Source organism: Mandrillus leucophaeus, unplaced genomic scaffold (assembly GCF_000951045.1).
Source record: "Mandrillus leucophaeus isolate KB7577 unplaced genomic scaffold, Mleu.le_1.0 Scaffold146, whole genome shotgun sequence".
Classification (NCBI taxonomy): domain Eukaryota; kingdom Metazoa; phylum Chordata; class Mammalia; order Primates; family Cercopithecidae; genus Mandrillus; species Mandrillus leucophaeus.
The window spans coordinates 2,399,722-2,418,332 of record NW_012101432.1 but is presented as its reverse complement, the minus strand read 5'-3'; the positions used below and the strand labels follow the sequence as shown (position 1 = coordinate 2,418,332).

The following is an 18,611-nucleotide window of genomic DNA, read 5'->3' as shown; positions in this document are numbered from 1 at the left end:
TCTCTAGCTACGGGGAGCCCATTGCCACAGCGCCCGGAGCGCCGACGCAGGACCGGAAGTGACGCAGCGAAGTTTCCGGGACTGGTGAGTAGTGGGCGATTTAAAAACCCGCGAGTGTAGTTGTGACCTTCGCGGTAGGTGCCGGTTGGGATCGGCTGTGATTGTTGTGTTGGTGCTGCAGAGCAGAGCAGAAGAGGTTGGGTCAGAAAACTGCCCTGCCGCACGAGAGCACAGCGCACTAGTGGGTCAGGGGTCCTGACTCAGACTTACTGGCTGTGTCTCGTGGTTTTTCACTGCCCTGGAAAAGGCCTGAAGTGGCGCTGAAATGAGGCATAGATGAGGTAACGTTGAGGGAGCGGTTTGCAACTTGCAAAGGGGCCCTACTGATGCTACTTAGTAGTAAACAGTGCTTACTTTAGGACAGGAGCTGTTTGCAGCTTTACATATAAATCTCGCGATATTGTGGCCTGGGCACTACTTCCTTTTAGGAGGAAAATGCATAGGTAAGTCATTTACCTGTTGTTGCACAGCTCTGGCTCTCGGATTCAGACTGGCTTCAGAGTCGGTGCTCCTAACCACCATACTATCCTGCCTCCTGTTGTCGTTGTTGACTGTGGCCATGTAGCCTCGCAGTTTCCTCATCTGTTGCAGTAAATAACTCAAAACCTGAATGGTGGCCCACTAGGGTTTCACTTTCGAGCTTGCCAGATGTAGAAGATGCTGGAGAACGGAGTACTATGAGGACCATTAGAAGATCTTCCAAGGCCGGACGCGGTGACTCACACCTGTAATCCCAGCACTCTTGGAGGCCGAGGCAGGTGGATCACTTGAGTGCAGGAGTTTGAGACCAGCCTGGGCAACATCGTGAATCTCTATCTCTACTAAAAATACAAAAATTAGCCAGGTGTGGTGTTCCGCGCCAGTAGTCCGAGCTACTCAGGAGGCTGAGGTGGAAGGATCTGCTTGAGCTCAGGAAGTCGAGGCTGCAGTGAGCAGAGTTCACACCCCTGCACTGCAGCCTAGTCAACTAGTGAAACCCTGTCTCAAAAAGAAAACAAAAACAAACTTACGAGACCTCGAGTGGTTTTTGGAGACCCCATATCACTTCAAATAATGTATTAAATAAGCATCCTCATCTCATTAAATAGAAACGTTGAAAAATTGCTTTTGGAATAATTGGCTTATGGATATTTCATCAAATTTACAGTTGGCTATGCTTTCTTATTGTGCATACTATGAAATGCTTTTCTTCAAACAGTTTATAAGTGGTAGGTTTAAGAATGGGGTTGACAGCATTATCTTTTGTGGTTATTTGATTAAACATTTACTAATTGTGCATATTTTGGAGCCAGCAGTTTTTTTCTACCTTTCCATTGCCCTCCCACCTTTCCTCTTCTGCTAACCTTTTCAGTTCCTTGTTGGATGTAGATATTTAGAAGGCTTACAGGCTACATGGGAAAAGTACCCTATACCTTACCCTCTTCCACCTCTTGAGCCTGGCCTTTGTGTAGCAAATGTTGCTTAAGGGGCAATGGCTTCTCCCTTCTTCTGCCTTGACCCTGCCCATTTGTAGAGTGACCTGCCTATGTATTCCTTGATTCTTGATTCTGATAAAGCACTTGACATTTTAAACATTCTTTTTTTTTTGAGACGGAGTCTCACTCTGTTGCCCAGGCCATAGTACTGTGGCACGATCTTGGCTCACTGCAACCTCCACCTCCCCGTTCAAGCGATTCTCCTGCCTCAGCCTCCCAAGTAGCTGGTACTACAGGTGCACGCCACCATGCCCAGCTAATTTTTGTATTTTTAGTAGAGACGGGGTTTCACCATGTTGGCCAGGATGGTCTTTATCTCTTGATCTCGTGATCCTCCTGCCTCGGTCTCCCAACGTGCTGGGATTACAGGCGCCCCGCCACATTATTCTGTTTTTTGGTAAAGCACATTGTAATGTCAGTATATACCACCCCAACTCCAAATTCTGTTGCAATCAGGGGAGGTAAGCAGTGTCATTCTATGCAGTAAGCAGTTAGTGCTGGCTTATATTAGCAATACTGAGATTTATTAAAGATAGTTCCTATTCCATAGTAGCTTTAGCATAATGGGCACACACAATAATGAGAATACTGAGGGGTTGGGAGCCTTGGGAAGGATGCTGAAAAGGGAGGTCAAGAAAAGTTTTATTTAAGAAGTAGAAGGGGGTTTGGGAAAAGGAAGGTAATATTTAGAGAAATGGATTAGGGAGGGGGTTGGTTGAAGCAAGGGTAGGGAGAATAAGAACAAGGGTGTGTGAGGCAGGAGATGGGATGGACGTTTGTGTATTATGTACCAGGTTTTGCTAGGTTACATAATTCATTTGCTCTTCTGGATGGCCTGTGAGGTGGGCTATAGTATCTCCGTTTCGTAGGTGAGAAAACAAGATTGGAGAGGTTAAATGGTTTACCTAAGTTACTGTGTGCTGGTAAGTGGCAGAGCCACTATTTGAACCCAGATCTCTATGATGACAGTTCTTTTGCCCATATGCTTTGATGCCTCAAAGATCCAGGCCTAAAGTGTACCTGTGTACCATTTTCTTTGTTTTGACTTCAGAAACTTGAACTTTACCTGATTTCTGTATGTTGTCATCTTGTGTACGCCGGGTCCCCACGACAGTCCGGTTTGTAGATTCTCTGATCTGCAGTTCTTCCCGTTCCTTCATGGATTTGAAGGCTCTCCTTTCTTCCTTGAATGACTTTGCATCCCTCTCCTTTGCTGAGAGCTGGGACAATGTTGGATTACTGGTGGAACCAAGCCCACCACATACTGTAAATACGCTCTTCCTGACCAATGACCTGACTGAGGAAGTGATGGAGGAGGGGCTGCAAAAGAAGGCAGACCTCATTCTCTCCTACCATCCGCCTATCTTCCGACCCATGAAGCGCATAACCTGGAACACCTGGAAGGAGCGCCTGGTGATCCAGGCTCTGGAGAACAGAGTCGGTATCTACTCTCCTCACACAGCCTATGATGCCGCACCCCAGGGCGTCAACAACTGGTTGGCTAAAGGGCTTGGTGAGAAGCTTCTTTCATATTTGATATTTTCCCTGCAAATACTTTGAAACCTTAGAATGTCTTTCCAGTAAAGTTTTAGCTGCTTTAGGGTTGGGGAGGGTATGATTCCATTTTTGTATAATACATTTAAAATAATGTTGCTGAAATTTGGCAGTTAAATTGCATTTGAAAAAGGAAACATTTTTAATTCTTACGGAGTTGGGAGAGCAGAAGTCTTCCTTACTGGGCTGAACTTCGTGACTCCTCACTTTTGTGGCACAATGCCTGTCACCCGGGCACTTGAAAAATGCTTGTTGAATTGAAAGCTCAGGTCTCTCCAGAATACACTTGATTGATAAATCAGGCAAATAGACATCTGGGTTTTAGTGAATGTTTTTAGTGAATGTTTACTTATGCCTAGGGAATGATGTATGGATTTTAGCTTTACTTTAATAAGTCTTTTGTTTACTCATTTTGGGCTGAAGCTTTTATGATGATGTCTGGATTAATGTGGTCAAATAAAGTATGAGCATTTGCAACCTGAATGATGGTTTACATGGGTAGATTTACCAAACAGTAGACCATTCTGTGTATTATCTGAAAATGTATGAATCAGTCTTGTCCAAGTTTTTCAGAGATTTAAGAATCTTTTGGAAAATAATTCTGAAATAATTTGATTTTGTACATCCATACCAAAGCCCTAGGGGACTGGTGATGTATATCTAAAGGATATATGTATGTGTGTGTATGTCATATAAGCATGAGAATGAATCTTTTAAAAAAGTCATTTCTTAGAAATTTTGCCTATAATAGTTTATCTTACTTTTAAATGTTAACCTCTAACCCCCCAAAACTCCCATTTTCCCACAATATTTTCTCTAGGAGCTTGTACCTCCAGGCCCATACATCCTTCCAAAGCTCCCAACTACCCTACAGAGGGGAACCACCGAGTAGAATTCAACGTTAGCCACACCCAAGCCCTGGACAAAGTCATGTCTGCAGTGAAAGGAATTGATGATGTTTCTGTCACTTCTTTTTCTGCTAGGTACAATTTATTTTTCTCTTTTTTTTGTGTGTATTTATTTGTAAGCATCTTCCTTACAAAGTCTGTAACCCTGGTATTTAGGCTTGAAACAAATAATTTTCTCTGGAGTTGGTTTACAAAGCAGCATACTCCTCATTTGTCTGTGGGTCCTGGAGACCTATGGAATTTTTTCAAAACAACAAAAACAATAAGTAACACATTAAGTATTTTCTATGTCAGGGGCCTATACTATGCATTTTATATACAGTATTTCTAATCCTGGTGATGTTCAAAGATAGTTGTTTTCACTTTAGAGAACACAGATAGATCCTAGTGATGTGGTGATGAGGCTTTTATTGGTTCCCAGCAAATCAGTGATTTCCAAGCACTTTCTTTTTTATATTTATCTTTACATTTTAAATATATATTTTCATAAATCAGTTTTTTAATTTAACATCATGAGAAATACTTTTCTGAATAATCTTAGTTTGTTTTAAAAGACTCCCAGGCTGGGCGCAGTGGCTCACACCTATAATCCCAGCACTTTGGGAGGCCAAGGCTGGTGGATCACCTGAGGTCAGGAGTTCGAGACCAGCCTGACCAACATGGAGAAACCCCGTCTCTACTAAAAATACAAAATTAGCTGGGTTTGGTGGCGCATGCCTGTAATCCCAGCTACTCGGGAGGCTGAGGCAGGCGAATCACTTGAACCCAGGAGGCGGAGGTTGCAGCGAGCCGAGATCACTCCATTGCACTCCAGCCTGGGCAACAAGAGTGAGACTCCATCTCAAAAAAAAAAAAAAAAAAGCGATTCCCATGCTGGAGTGCAGTGGTATGATCGTAGCTTGCCATGGCTTTAAGCTGCTGGTCTCAAGCAGTCTTCCCACCTCAGCCTCTTAATTAGCTGGGACTATAGGTGCCAAGCACTTCAAGTGAAAAATACATTAAGTGCCTCTTTATAAGGTCAATCATTATTTAGGGCAGAGATAGGAGTTTTTTTGGTTTGTTTATTATTTATTATTATTTTTGAGATGAAGTCTAGGTCTGTCACCCAGGTTGGAGTGCAGTGGCACAATCTTGGCTCACTGCAACCTCCGCCTCCCTGGTTCAAGCACCAGCCACCATGCCTGGCTAATTTTTTTTTGTATTTTTGGTAGAGATGGGGTTTCATCATGTTGGGTGGGTTGGTCTTGAACTCCTGACCTCGTGATCTGCCTGCCTCAGCCTCCCAAAGTGCTGGAATTATAGGCGTGAGCCATGGTGCCCAGCTGTTTTTTTATTTTTTATTTTTGAGAGACAAGGTCTCACTTCATCACCCAGGCTGCAGTGCAGTGGCATGATCACAGCCCATTGCAGCCTTGACCTCACAGGCTCAAGCCATCCTCCCACCTCAGCCTCCCTAATAGCTGGGACTATAGTTATAACTTGCCACCATGCCTGGCTAATTTTTGTATCTTTTGTAGAGACAGGGTTTTGACTTGTTGTCTAGGCTGGTGTCAAACTCCTGGGCTCAAGCCATGTGTCCACCTTGATTTCCCAAAGTGCTGGGATTACAGGCATGAGCCACTGCCCCCAGCCTAACCTCTCATTATTTTTAATTGCTTGTAGTGTTTCTTATTATGGATGAACGGTAGTTTCTTTAAGCATTCCTCTTCCTACTGATGGACTTTTTAGTTCGATTCCAGTTTTTCCATATTGTAGATAATATCTGAGTTTTACCACTAGATAGGGACCAAGGCATTGGTTTTCTTTCTTTTTTAAAAATTTCACAGATGATTGCAGAGTTTATAATTAATGCTTCCAGATTATCTTTAAAGGTGTCCTTTAGTTCTAGAATTTTATGATTATATTTAGAATTTATGGTTAAATGTGAAACTTTCTTGATGCCAATAATTTTGGAGAGGCTCTGGAGGGTGATCCAAGGACCCCCTGCATGATTGCTAATGAGGTGCTTATTTAAAATGCAGATTTTTGTATTCATCTCAGATCTTGTAATTAGAATGGAGTTTGCCTGAGAATCTGTCCAAGACATTCTCAAATTCAGTGTTTTAAAATTATCTCTAAGGCTTTAAAAAAATTCAGTTTGCCCCAGCCCCATTCGTAGATGTTCTGTTTCACTGGTTCTGTGGAAGGATCCAGCACCTGTTATTTTAAGAAGCTAGAAGGAATTTTTTTTTTTTTTTTAAGACAGTGTCTTACTCTGTTGCCCAGATTGGAGTGCAGTGGCGTAATCTCGGCTCACTGTAACCTCTGCCTCCCAGGTCCAAGTGATTCTCCTGCCTCAGCCACTGGGGAGTGGCTGGGACTACAGGCACCCCCCACCACGCCCGGCTAATTTTTTTTTGTATTTTTGGTGGAGATGGGGTTTCACCATGTTGGCCAGGCTGGTCTTGAACTCCTGATCTCAGGTGATCCACCTACCTCGGCCTCCCAAAGTGCTGGGATTACAGGTGTGAACCACTGTGCCTGGCCTTTTTTTTTTTTTTAACTTTAATTTTTTAATAAAAAAATAAAATGGGGTCCTGCTATGTTGCCCAGGCTGTCTTGAACTCCTGGGCTCAAGTGATCCGCCCACCTTGGCCTCCCAAAATGCTGGGATTACAGGTGTGAGCCACCGCGCCCGGCCAGGAAATTTCTGATGCACAATCGGGATTGAGAACAGTTCTTGAACAGTGGTTTCAAAGTGAGGTCTCTGGAACAGCAATATCAGCATCACCTGGAACTTGTTAGAAAGGTAAACTCTCAGACCCCCACTTAGATATAATGAATCAGAAACTCCAGGGGTAGGACCCAGCAATCTGTGTTTTAATAATCCTCCAGGTGATTCTGATGCATAGTAGACTTAGAGAAATGCTATTCTAGAAAATGCATTAGTTTCAGATTAAATGGGTTCTGTTGGTTAAATCCTTAGTTCTACATAAATCTAATCTCCTATTATAGTAAGTTTGTAAACTGTGGATTATGTAAAATACATTTTGGCTATATTTGGCCTAAATGGAGTGATTTTTCCCCCCTAGGATTGATAATGAGGAACAAACACGGATTAGTCTGAATTGTACTCAGAAGGCTTTGATGCAGGTGGTAGATTTTCTTTCTCAGAACAAACAACTTTATCAGAAGACAGAAATTCTGTCGCTGGAGAAGGTAATAAAGATATTTTGTGTTTGATCTTAAAATACTGTGCATTTTCAGCTTTATTGAAGTATAACTGATATACTCAGAATTGTACATATTTGATGTGTACAGTTTGATAAGTATCATTACTTTGCATTTTTCTTCAGCAAATTCATTTGTAAATTATTAGATCAACAGGCCATTCACTGTTACCTAAAGTACAAAATGGCAATGAGAGCATAATATTCTCTAGGAAGTAATTGAGAAAGGGAGACATTCCAGGAATAGGAAAATAGTGGTACTTCTTCAGGGTTACAGATTTGGTTACAGGTTTGCTCTCTCTTTATTTTATACCCTCTGCCTGGACCATGTCATTCACTCTTTCACTTGATAGCCATTTGTATGATGATGATTCCTATCTTTACTTTTTGGCTTAGAATGCTTTCTTAAGGGAAAAAATGACAAGAATCCATATTTTCAACTACTTTCTGGATGTTTTGCCCTTACAGAGCCCACAAGTATTTCAAATTCAATATATCCAAATACTTTATCCCTGTGCCACCCCCCCTTTTTTTAATATATATTTCATATTTCAGTATCATTATCTACTTTAGTTTCCAAGTTTTCATACTCCTCCTTGACTCCAAGCCCTGCTGATTCTGGCCTCATATCTATACAGTGTTTCTCCTCTGTATTGGCTCTGCCACCACAGGAGTTGAAACTCTCATTTTCTGTGATGAGAGTTGTCTCACCGAGCACCTAGGAGGCAGTCCAGGCTCTTTAGCATGGTGTCGGAAGCCCTTAATGATCTGCTACAGCCTGGGCCTCCAGCCTCCTCTCCTTCCACAGCACGTGCTCTGCACAGTAGCCATACTGTCTTTGTTTGGATCTACCCCCACAGTGTGTTCTCTCAAGTCTTTGGCACCTTTGTCCGTGTTCTCTCTGTTTAGAGTGCCTTTCTTCATCTCATCGTACCTCTGTCCTGCCACACTGCACTTGACATCACCGCCCTTTCAAACTTTTTTATTTCCCCCTTTTTAACTCTTTTAGGGTTTTCTCTAAGACCTGAGTCCTTCCTCCAAGTACTCCCCAAGCCTCCCAAGTCACAGCTCATTTAGTTTGTCATTCCTTGTGCTGCTGCAACTGTAGAACCTACCTTGAATTTAAACAGTTTTATTATTTTGTTTAATTAATTAATTTATTTTTGAGGCAGGGTCTGGCTCTGTCCCCAGGCTGGAGTGCGGTGGTATAATCTCAGCTCACCTCTGCCTCTTGGGTAGCTCAAGCCCACCTCCCATTCAGCCTCCCAAGAAGCTGGGAGTGCAGGTGCACGCCACCATGCCTGGCTAATTTTTGGATTTTTTAATGGAGATGAAGTCTCACTATGTTGCCCAGGCTGGTCTCAAACTCCTGAGCTCAAACAATCCACCCACCTCAGCCTCCCAAAGTGCTAGGATTATAGGCATGAGCCATCGTGCCTGGCCTGATTATGGATTTAAACATCTGCCTTCCTAGGAAACTGTGAGCTCCTAGAAGAATGATTTTGTCAGGTTTGTGTCCCCACATTTAGCCTGGAGCTTGCTGTAGTAACCTCACAGTGTGCATACTGATTGATTTTAGCATTTGTTGTTTTAGGACTGACAGTGGACACCGTTTCTAACTTCTGTTTCTCCTCAGCCTTTGCTTCTACATACTGGAATGGGACGCTTATGCACACTGGATGAATCTGTCTCCCTGGCAACCATGATTGATCGAATCAAAAGACACCTAAAACTATCTCATATTCGCCTAGCCCTTGGGGTGGGGAGAACCTTAGGTAAATATTGCTCCTTCATTTATCCAGTATGCCTACTGTTAACATTGGACACAGGTTGAAACTCTTGATTGTATTAATATGTGATAGAGAATGTGTTAGCAGCTCATAGGAGATCATTGGTTTACTTTATTGATTAGGGTAGGCCAGGTCCTGCTGTGGAATACATCTCATTGGCCTAATCAATGAGATTTATTTCTCTGTCATGCTATGTGTTCATTTCAAGTTGGTTATTTTAGGAAGTCTGGCCATTGTAGACTGGTGGTTGTTGCAGAGGGAGAGAGTTGTGCAGGGTCTTAAACCATCAGTTCAAAATTCCAGGAAACATGTTCATTTCTGCTCAACTTATTTTCCAGAATTAGTCATGTTATCCAATACAACCAAGGGAGGCATAAAGTGCAGTCTTACCATATGTCAGGAGGAGAGCTGGAATCATGATTGCTACAATTACAACATAAATTTTGCACTTACAAGACTGGTAATATTTTCTAGTGAGGTGCCACTGAGTGATCTGATCCATTGCAGTTTCTAAGTCTTGTATTTTTTCTTCTGGCCTTTCCCGGTACTTTTGAGAACAAAAAGAGTGAACAGACATTTGTTCAACACCTGCAGTGAACCTAGCACTGTACTGATTGTCTGTCCTGAGTGTGTGAGCTCCCACTGGCAAAAGCAGTGGGGCACAGTGGTTATAGGTATAGATTCTGAGCTCAGACAACCTGGCTTCAGATTTGTCTGTCCTGTCTGTTTGCTGCATGTCTTTGACAAGTTGTTTATGCCCTCTGTGTCCCAGTAGTCTCATTGGTAAAAACTGCATTAATAATAAAACCTAACTCAGAGGGTGGTAGTATAATCCATGTGACATGGCACAGTGACTGGCTCACATTAAGTATAGTTAAAGTGCTAGCTGTTGTTAGCTTTGTGGTTGGTACTATTTCTCCTATGTTATAGGTGAACAGTTTTGGTTCAGAGAGATAAGTAACTGTATTAGTTCGTTCTCACACTGCTATGAAGAAATGCCCAAGTCTGGGTAATTTATAAAGAAAAGAGGTTTAATTGACTCTTTAATTTATAAAGAAAAGAGATTTAATTTATAAAGAAAAGAGGTTTAATTGTTTTGCATGGCTCGGGAGGCCACAGAAAACTTACAATCATGGTGGAAGGCACCTCTTCTCAGGGTGGCAGAAGAGAGAATGGGTGCAAGCGAGGGAAATGCCAGACGCTTATGAAACCATCACATCTCATAAGACTCACGCGTTATCACGAGAACAGCATGGGGGAACTGCCCCCATGACCCAATTACCTCCACCTGGTCCTGTCCTGGACCCATGGGAATTATGGGGATTACTGTTCAAGGTAAGGTTTGGATGGGGACACAGAGCCAAACCATATGAGTAACTTATGCAAAAGTCCAGTTAGATCAAACAACCCAAGGGAGTTAAGTGTCCAAAGAAAATGGATAGCAGAGGTGGGATTTGACTTCCAAAATAACTCCAAAGCCCCATCTTTGAGATACCGTGCTGCTGAACTGGAGTGACCACTGAAGAAGTGTCCATTTTAGAAACCCAAGTGCTAAATACTTGGATTTTGGTTCAAAAGTTGCGGTTATTTCACTTTTCAGAGGATGCTTTTTGAGAATAAATAGTATATTTAAAAATATGTGCCAACTCCATTCATAGCATTCCTCTTTCTCACTAGTCCCTTTAGTTCCTTAGCTTCCTCCCCTGAGAATAGAGATAGTACTTGCCTACCTCTCACTGTTGTCTGAAGACCCAGGTGAGATTACTTTACCCAGCAACGTTGCAGTACTGCCTGGAGCTGCACCATTAGTACTATTCAGTGGTTTGTGAGTGTGCAGCCATGTCAAAGGAATAACGGTACTCCCTTCAGCAGCACATATACTAAAAATTGGATGATATAGATTAGCATGGCGCCTATGCAAAGATTACACGCAAATTTGTGCATTGTTCCATATTTTGTGCAGTTCACAAAGGTTGTTAGTTAAAAAAAAAAAAAGGAATAATAACTGTACCTTGGGTTAGCTATGCAATATCAAAAGAATGACCTGTTTGCATATATTAAAACATGTTTTGTTTTTACATGCAGAAAGAACAATTCGTATACTCATGATGAGACCAGGAGTAAAATCTGTATTATGTTTAGGATTCTTGGTACAAATTATAATAGTAAAAAGAAAGGGAATTGTAAAGTATTGGTCTCTTGTTTCCTTTGTCTTGAAGAGTCTCAAGTCAAAGTTGTGGCCCTGTGTGCTGGTTCTGGGAGCAGCGTTCTGCAGGGTGTCAAGGCTGACCTTTACCTCACAGGTAGGACAGACTTTGGATCTCTCTTGGTTTATTTTTTGCAAAATCAAAAATGGCAGATTTTAGGACAGTACCTGGTACATAGATGATACCTAATTAATGTTTTGTAAACTTGAACTAAACAGAAACTACAACAGAACTGGGACATACTGCGTTCTTTGTGGAGGGATGAAATCATTGAACAATTTATTATCTCAAAAATTAATGGTCAGCATTTATTTTACCTACGTTCTTCCTAAACTGTCCCAAACCTCTCAGATTTCACGTCAGTGGGATACTTTCTACCCTGTCACCTTAGCTAGGAAATGGTTCCTCTTAGCCTAAAGCCAATCATCAATTCCTATCAATTCAAGCTCCCAAATCTTTCTAGAATCTTCCCCCTTATCTGTCCAGGCAGTGTCTCCTACTTGAAGTACAGCATCAACCCTCTAATGTTATCTTCCATATATTCTCCTGAAATTAACTTTTCACAGTGCGTATTTGATGGTCTTGACTAAAAAGACTTCAGTGATTTCCTTCATCTGTCTGGTAGAGCCTGAACATTGCATCCTCTTTCTTGTACCCTTTGCATATGCTGTTTTCTTTGGTTAGAATGCCTTTTCCTTGTTCTCCTCGTGATAAGTGAGCACCCCCTCTGAGAAGCCTTCTCTGACACTGTCCTGCTTCTGCCTCTTGTGGGTCCCTATCACTTTGTCCTTGATCTCCAGTGTGCACTTCTGTTGGACAGTAATTGGCTCCTGGGCCTTACACTCTCTCCTTAAGGATACTACCTAATAGGTCCTGCCTAATTTTTATTGAAAGAATTACTTCACGTAGTTACTACTCAGGAATGTGACCAAACATGGCCCATTATACCTGCAAAGGATTTGAAGACATTTTAATGGGTTGCCAGTTTGTTTACCTCCTCCTTCTTAGGGTTAGGAGAGAATGAGTTAAAGAATTACTTTTCCCACTTCGAGGACTAGGCTCTAGACTCTTAGCCCTCTGGCCATTCCTTTGGCTACTTCCATGCTTCCCTTGCCTCCCACACCCATGCCTTGTTGTGTAGCAGACTCTCTTACAAAGGCTGCTGCACTGAAAGCATTGTCACATCCCGAAGTACCAAGGAGCAGCATCTGAGAAAGCCTGATGGAACTGCTCTAAACCAATAAATTGATTTAAAAAAAAAAAACATGTATGTGACTATTACCTGTTTTCCATTCTTCTGAAGATAAAAGATTTTTGTAAGTCCTTAAATTTCTACCAGATTAAAGTGAAATTTCAATATGAATATCTTACAGCATTGTGTCTGGCTATTTTAAAATTCATTTTAGCATTTTACTTAGAAGGAATTTCAGACCTATGCAAAAGTTGCAAGAATAGTACAATGAACTCCTATATGCTCTTCACCTTGGTTACTAATGGTTATATTCTGCCATATTTGTACATTCTTTATGTACATATTATATATGTGTCTGTATACATTTGTGTGTGCATAATAGATATATAATATACAAGTTAAAAATTTTTTATATATATTTATATATAGATGTATTTCCCCCAGGACCATTTTAGAAATCGATTGCAGACATGACAATTTCTTTACCTCTCAATACTTCAGTGTATAGTCTTCTAAGAACAAAGACATTCTAAGTCTATAGAACAACTATCAAATGAGGGAATTTAATATTGTTAAAACATTTACTTGATATACAGTCCATATTCACATTTTTCCAGTTGATAAAAGTTTATAGCATTTCTTTTTCTGATCCATATCCAGCCCATGATCTCACATTGCATTTAGTTGTTGTTAGTCTCCTTCAGTCTGGAATAGTTCCTCAGCTTTGTCTTCATAACATTGACATTTTTAAAAGAGTATAGGCTCTTTGTTTTATGCTTCTTGCTCAATTTGGGGTATCTATTTCCTCATAAATACTTTTTTAAAAACTAGTTTTTTAAAAAAGTGATAAAATATAATGATATGTTCATAAAATAAATTCAGGCAGTTCCAAAATGTTAAAATGTCCTTCCTATCTCGCTGTGGGGAGAAATAGAAAATATTACCTGGCTAGCATTAGATGTCTCTGGTCTGTGAGGCATTGCTTTTGAGTGTAACTTCAGAGATGCGAAGCCCCTCCTAAAGGACCTCTGCTGAACTTCATCACGCTTCCTGTGAGCCTGAGGCCGTGTTCTCATTGTATTAGGTTGTTAAGGGTAACACCCTGTAAGACCAGCAGATGGGGAGCCTGCTCCTTGCAAATGTAAGTTCTCTCATTTGTCATTTCATTCTCCATTTGCTTTTCCTTTCCCAAGCTGCCATCCTGGGCCAAGCTTTTCTTTCCGTTGGCTTCAGCAATTATTGCAGGGTCTTCACAGATTTCCCCCCTTTCATGCCTTCTCCGGCCAATGAGTTTGTCACAGTACAGGCAGCCAGACTTATCTTTCCTAAAACAAGGCTTCCAACTGGGTCATCTTAGTGTCTTTTTCTTGCTTTTTACTTTTACTATTATAGATTAAGATGTTTTAAAAGGTGCTTGAATAAAAACTATTCCTTATAATGAGATGACACTTATTAGAAGAGTGTGGGGAACTGAAAAATTCTGGAATTAAGAAAACTTATTTTTTACTTACAGATGTTTTCTTGTGGGAAAATTAGAGAAAAAACTCAATTTTTTTTCTAAGAACCTTTTTTTTCTTAAATTTGTATGCCCTTCTGTCTCTAAATACAGTTCAAAATTGTACTTTCTAAAGAACAAACCAAATTGTACACAGTGCAGTTTTGCGCTTAAATTACAAGTCATCAAATTCACAAACTGCATTTTTAAAAATTCAGAATATTAGGCTGGACACGGTGGCTCACACCTGTAATCCCAGCACTTTGGGAGGCCGAGGCGGGCAGATCGCTTGAGCCCAGGAGTTCGAGACCAGCCTGGCCAACATGGCAAAACCCCGTCTCTACTAAAAATACAAAAATTAGCCAGGCTTGGTGGTGGGTGCCTGTAATTCCAGCTACTCGAGAGGCTGAAGCAGGAGAATCACTTGAACCCAGGAGGCAGAGGTTGCAGTGAGCTGAGATTATGCTATTGCACTCCAGCCTGGGCGATAGAGCAAAACTCCATCTAAAAAAATAAATACAAATATAAATAAATTAAAAATTCAGAATATTTGAGTTTTCCCCAAATCTTTTCACAACAGATGAGATTCCCTCCAGAGTTTCTAGGGATTTTGCTTAAGTCAAAGAAAAATACTTTGTTTTAATCTGGAAATAATCTTAAATTCATTTCATCCTTGTATATTAGACTAAGTTGACGACAGAAATACTGGTGCTTACAAAGCCTAAGTCTGCTGGGCAGTATACACAGAATGTCCTCCAGAGGTATTTATTACATAAGAGGCAGATTTTCTGAAGGCCTCATTTTACTTAGCAGTGGTCATTCTTTTTACGGTGGAAACACACTAAAATGGGTGTTTATAGATCTGGTTCTGGCCAGATATGTTGGATTGGACAATTGCCTTGGGGTCTGCCAAGGAAAAAGAAGTTGAAATTCTCAATGGGATGGCTTTTATTTTTATTTTATTATATTTTCAAGACAGAGTCTTGCTCTGTCACCCAGGTTGAAGTGCAGTGGTGCAATCTCGGCTCACTGCAACCTCCAGCCCCCATACTGAAGCAATTCACCCGCCTCAGCCTCCTGAGTAGCTGGGATTACAGGCGCACGCCAGCACACCCAGCTAATTTTTGTGTTTTTAGTACAGATGGAGTTTCACCATGTTGGCTAGGCTGGTCTGGAACTCCTTAGCTCAGGTGACCCCCCTGCCTAGGCTTCCCAAAGTGCTGGGATTACAGGCGTGAACCACCGTGCCCAGACTTTTCTCTGTTTTTAAGTTGGAGGACATAAAAGAAAACTGTACAGTACTTTCTAGATTTATAACAGTTCTGCTGTATTACATTCACTTTATATAGAATATAAACTTGGTATTTCTGCTTTTGTGTTTCCTCATTCCACAGATTCCATATCTAGCATTTAAGAATTTGCTGTTTCCTTTTTGGTAGGTGAGATGTCCCATCATGATATTTTGGATGCTGCTTCCCAAGGAATAAATGTCATCCTCTGTGAACATAGCAACACTGAACGAGGCTTTCTTTCTGACCTTCGAGATATGCTGGGTTCTCACTTGGAGAATAAGATAAATATTATCCTATCAGAGACTGACAGGGACCCTCTTCAGGTGGTATAATTGCAGAAACATCAGGATAACACATTGTACAAATTAGTTGGATGCCAACTTGAATTTGTAACATGAGTCAGTGGGACTAGTGTGCTTCTAGAAGAGTGTCTTAGAGGGTATGATCATTTCCGGTTTGTTAATCTGATTCACCAAACATTCTTTTTTTTTCTTTTTCTTTTTTTGAGATGGAGTCTCGCTCTGTCACCAGGCTGGAGTGCAGTGGCGCGATCTTGGTTCATTGCAACCTCTGCCTCCCAGGTTCAAGCAGTTCTTCTGCCTCAGCCTCCTGAGCAGCTGGGACTACAGGTGTGTGCCACCGCACCCAGCTAATTTTTGTATTTTTAGTAGAGACGGGGTTTCACCATGTTGGTCAGGATGGTCTGGATCTCTTGACCTCGTGATCGGCCCACCTCGGCCACCCGAAGTGCTGGGATTACAGGCGTGAGCCACCACGCCCGGCAGATTCACTAAATGTTCTATCGCTCATACAGTAAAACTGTAATGTAACTACCACATTAAATAACAAGTATTCATATAAAATCTAGGAAAGATTGAATAAAATCTGTTTACTTAACATTCTTTGGAAGGAGCTCAAGTGATTCTCTCCTTAGTTTAATTGTAGATGGGATGGGATGGATCCATTTGGGTATCTTTGCCCTTGCTTAGTTTAACATTATGCTTGAAAAACTTGGGCTTGAATACTTCTTTCTAGGTAGTAGCCTCTTTGCAATGATAAAGTCTGTTTGTCCCTGTTCCTAGTTCTGCCTACGATCTAGTCTCTCACCTAAATTTCAGAATCAGAATGAGATTTATCAGGATGTTGTTTTAAAAATATATATACACAATCATTATTCATATTACTATTACTTTATTGCTTTTTAGATGACTTACTTGTAATTTTTTTTTTCTTCCACAGTCCTTTGTTCCCAATTTCTGCTCTGTCACTTCCCTCTCTTGGCAATGAACTTGGCTGACACAGGCAGGGGGCAGGGCCAGGGAGTGAAATTCCAGAGCAGAAAGAACGAAGTCAGATATCTCAAAATATCATCCTGCCCCATTTAATCTGGGCCCTTTCTCCATGTGGATGCCCTTTTCTAAACAGCGCCCGCACTGGGCTGCGAGGCCCCTGCCTGCCTCCACTGGTTGGGCAGGGCAGATACACCTTTTTCCACCCATTTTCAGATAATCTGGCTAAAGCAATATTCCCTCCAGTTTAGGCATTCTTGGATTGCCTTTATGATTTGTGCTGTTTTACCATACCACATATAATTTTTACTTCATGCTTTTGTGTAAAGCAACTTTTTCTCTTTTTATTTTTTATTGTGGTAAAATTCACATAACATAAAATTCACCATTTTCCTGCCCCTCCCCCCAATTCACCATTTTAAAGTATATAATTCCGTAGCTTTTAGTACATTTACAGTGTTGTGGTACCGTTACCACTACAGTTCCAAAACATTTTTCATCACCACAAAGGGAAGCCCCATTAAGTAATAACTCCCTCCTCCCATCCCCTGAATCCTATTTCTATGGAGTTGTCTATTCTGGATATTTTCTATAAGTGGAATCATAAACACGTGGTCCCTTGTGTCCGGCATCTTTCATTTATGTTTTCTCCATTACTGCCGCCTTTTGTGTTTTTTTCCTTGTATTTTGACTCCCTTATTTCCTTATATATATATATATTCTTACCTATCTTTAAAGGAAATTTTATGTCACATCCATTATAACAAATATTTACTTAATCTGTATTAAATACAGGATTATTAAAATACAAAGGAACACTGCTCAAAAGAAATATCATTTTTTAAAAAATATCATTTTTTTTTTTTGGAGACATAGTCTCACTCTGTTGCCCAGGCTGGAGAGCAGTGGCATGATTACAGCTCCCTGCAACCTCTGCCTCCTGGGTTCAAGCGATTCTCCTGCCTCAACATTCCAAGTAGCTGGGATACAGGCACCCGTCAGCATTCCCAGCTAATTTTTGTATTTTTAGTAGAGACAAGGTTTCATCGTGTTGGTCAGGCTGGTCTCCAACTGCTAGGCTCAAGTGATCCGCCCACCTCAGCCTCCCAAAGTGCTGGGATTACAGGTGTGAGCCACTGTGCCTGGCCTGAAATGCCATTTTTAAGCTTAGTGTCTAATGACATGTTTTGTGCTGTTTTGCTGGTTTAATAAATAAGGCCACATACTGACATGAAATAGTGGTTTAGTAATCCCTTGTCTACTCCTGAAAGCTGAAGGCTGAGGAAGGACATGCACATTCTCTCACAGGCATCACATGAAAAATCTTCCCCATCCTGTAGGACTTACAAGGTCGCTTTGGATGCCCAAATGGATGGTACATTCCAGGTGGAAGGTTGCAGATTGTAGGGAACAGTGTCACCACCTTTGTTGTGCATCCGCGACACCTTATATAATCTTTTGTGCACATATATTGGAGGGTGCTGCATACCAATCTAGATCAGGATCCAAATCAGACACTAGCGCAGGAAAGAAGCAGCTGGCCAGGAGGTGGCAGCAACAGTTCAGCTCAAGGCAACTGCTGCTGAGCAGAATGAAGGTCCAGCGTGGCCAAGTCTTCCTGATCTTTCAGGGGCACAGGAAATCTGGATTTTTAATGTGTGGTGTTAAAATATACATATATTATCATATATAAAACATACATATATAGGTGTTTCTCTACAGTTCCTGGCTTACAACTCCCCTAGCCCTTGTTACAGTCTTTTGGGTGTGTTAAGCCTCAGGGGCAGGCCTCAGGAAACAATCTCTCAGAGTTCTCCTGCCCTTCCTTCACCCCCAAGGCAAAATCCTAATCTTCTCCCTCCCTTTTCTTTTTTAGAGACAGGGTCTTGCTCTGTCACCCAGGCTGGAGTGCAGTGGTGTGATCATAGCTCACTGCAGCTCCGAACTCCTGGGCTCAAGTGACCCTCCCTCCTCAGTTTCCTGGGTAACTGGGACTATAGGCACCTGCCACCACCCATCCCCTACTAATTTTTTCAAATTAAAATTTTTACTTTTGTAAAGACAGGGTTTTGCTACACTGCATAGGCTGGTCTTGAGCTCCTGAGCTCAGGGAATCCTCCTGCCTTGGCCTCCCAAAGTG

General features: G+C 41.5%; 1 protein-coding gene across 2 annotated transcripts; it reads left to right on the top strand.

Annotated features, from left to right (window-relative positions):
- The first annotated feature begins 49 nt into the window (after positions 1–49).
- On the top strand, positions 50–15,665 carry NIF3L1 (NIF3 NGG1 interacting factor 3-like 1 (S. cerevisiae)). Of its 2 annotated transcripts, XM_011974527.1 has the most exons (8): positions 108–341; positions 1,208–1,268; positions 2,587–3,048; positions 3,910–4,072; positions 7,069–7,195; positions 8,843–8,981; positions 11,216–11,299; positions 15,330–15,665. In XM_011974527.1, the coding sequence occupies exons 3-8, from the start codon at positions 2,613–2,615 to the stop codon at positions 15,512–15,514; spliced, it is 1,134 nt and encodes a 377-aa protein (XP_011829917.1). In that variant the 5' UTR covers positions 108–341; positions 1,208–1,268; positions 2,587–2,612; the 3' UTR covers positions 15,515–15,665. The 2 variants fall into 2 exon arrangements, with proteins under 2 accessions (XP_011829916.1, XP_011829917.1); XM_011974526.1 differs by lacking the exons at positions 108–341; positions 1,208–1,268 and adding an exon at positions 50–84.
- Positions 15,666–18,611: the final 2,946 nt, after the last annotated feature.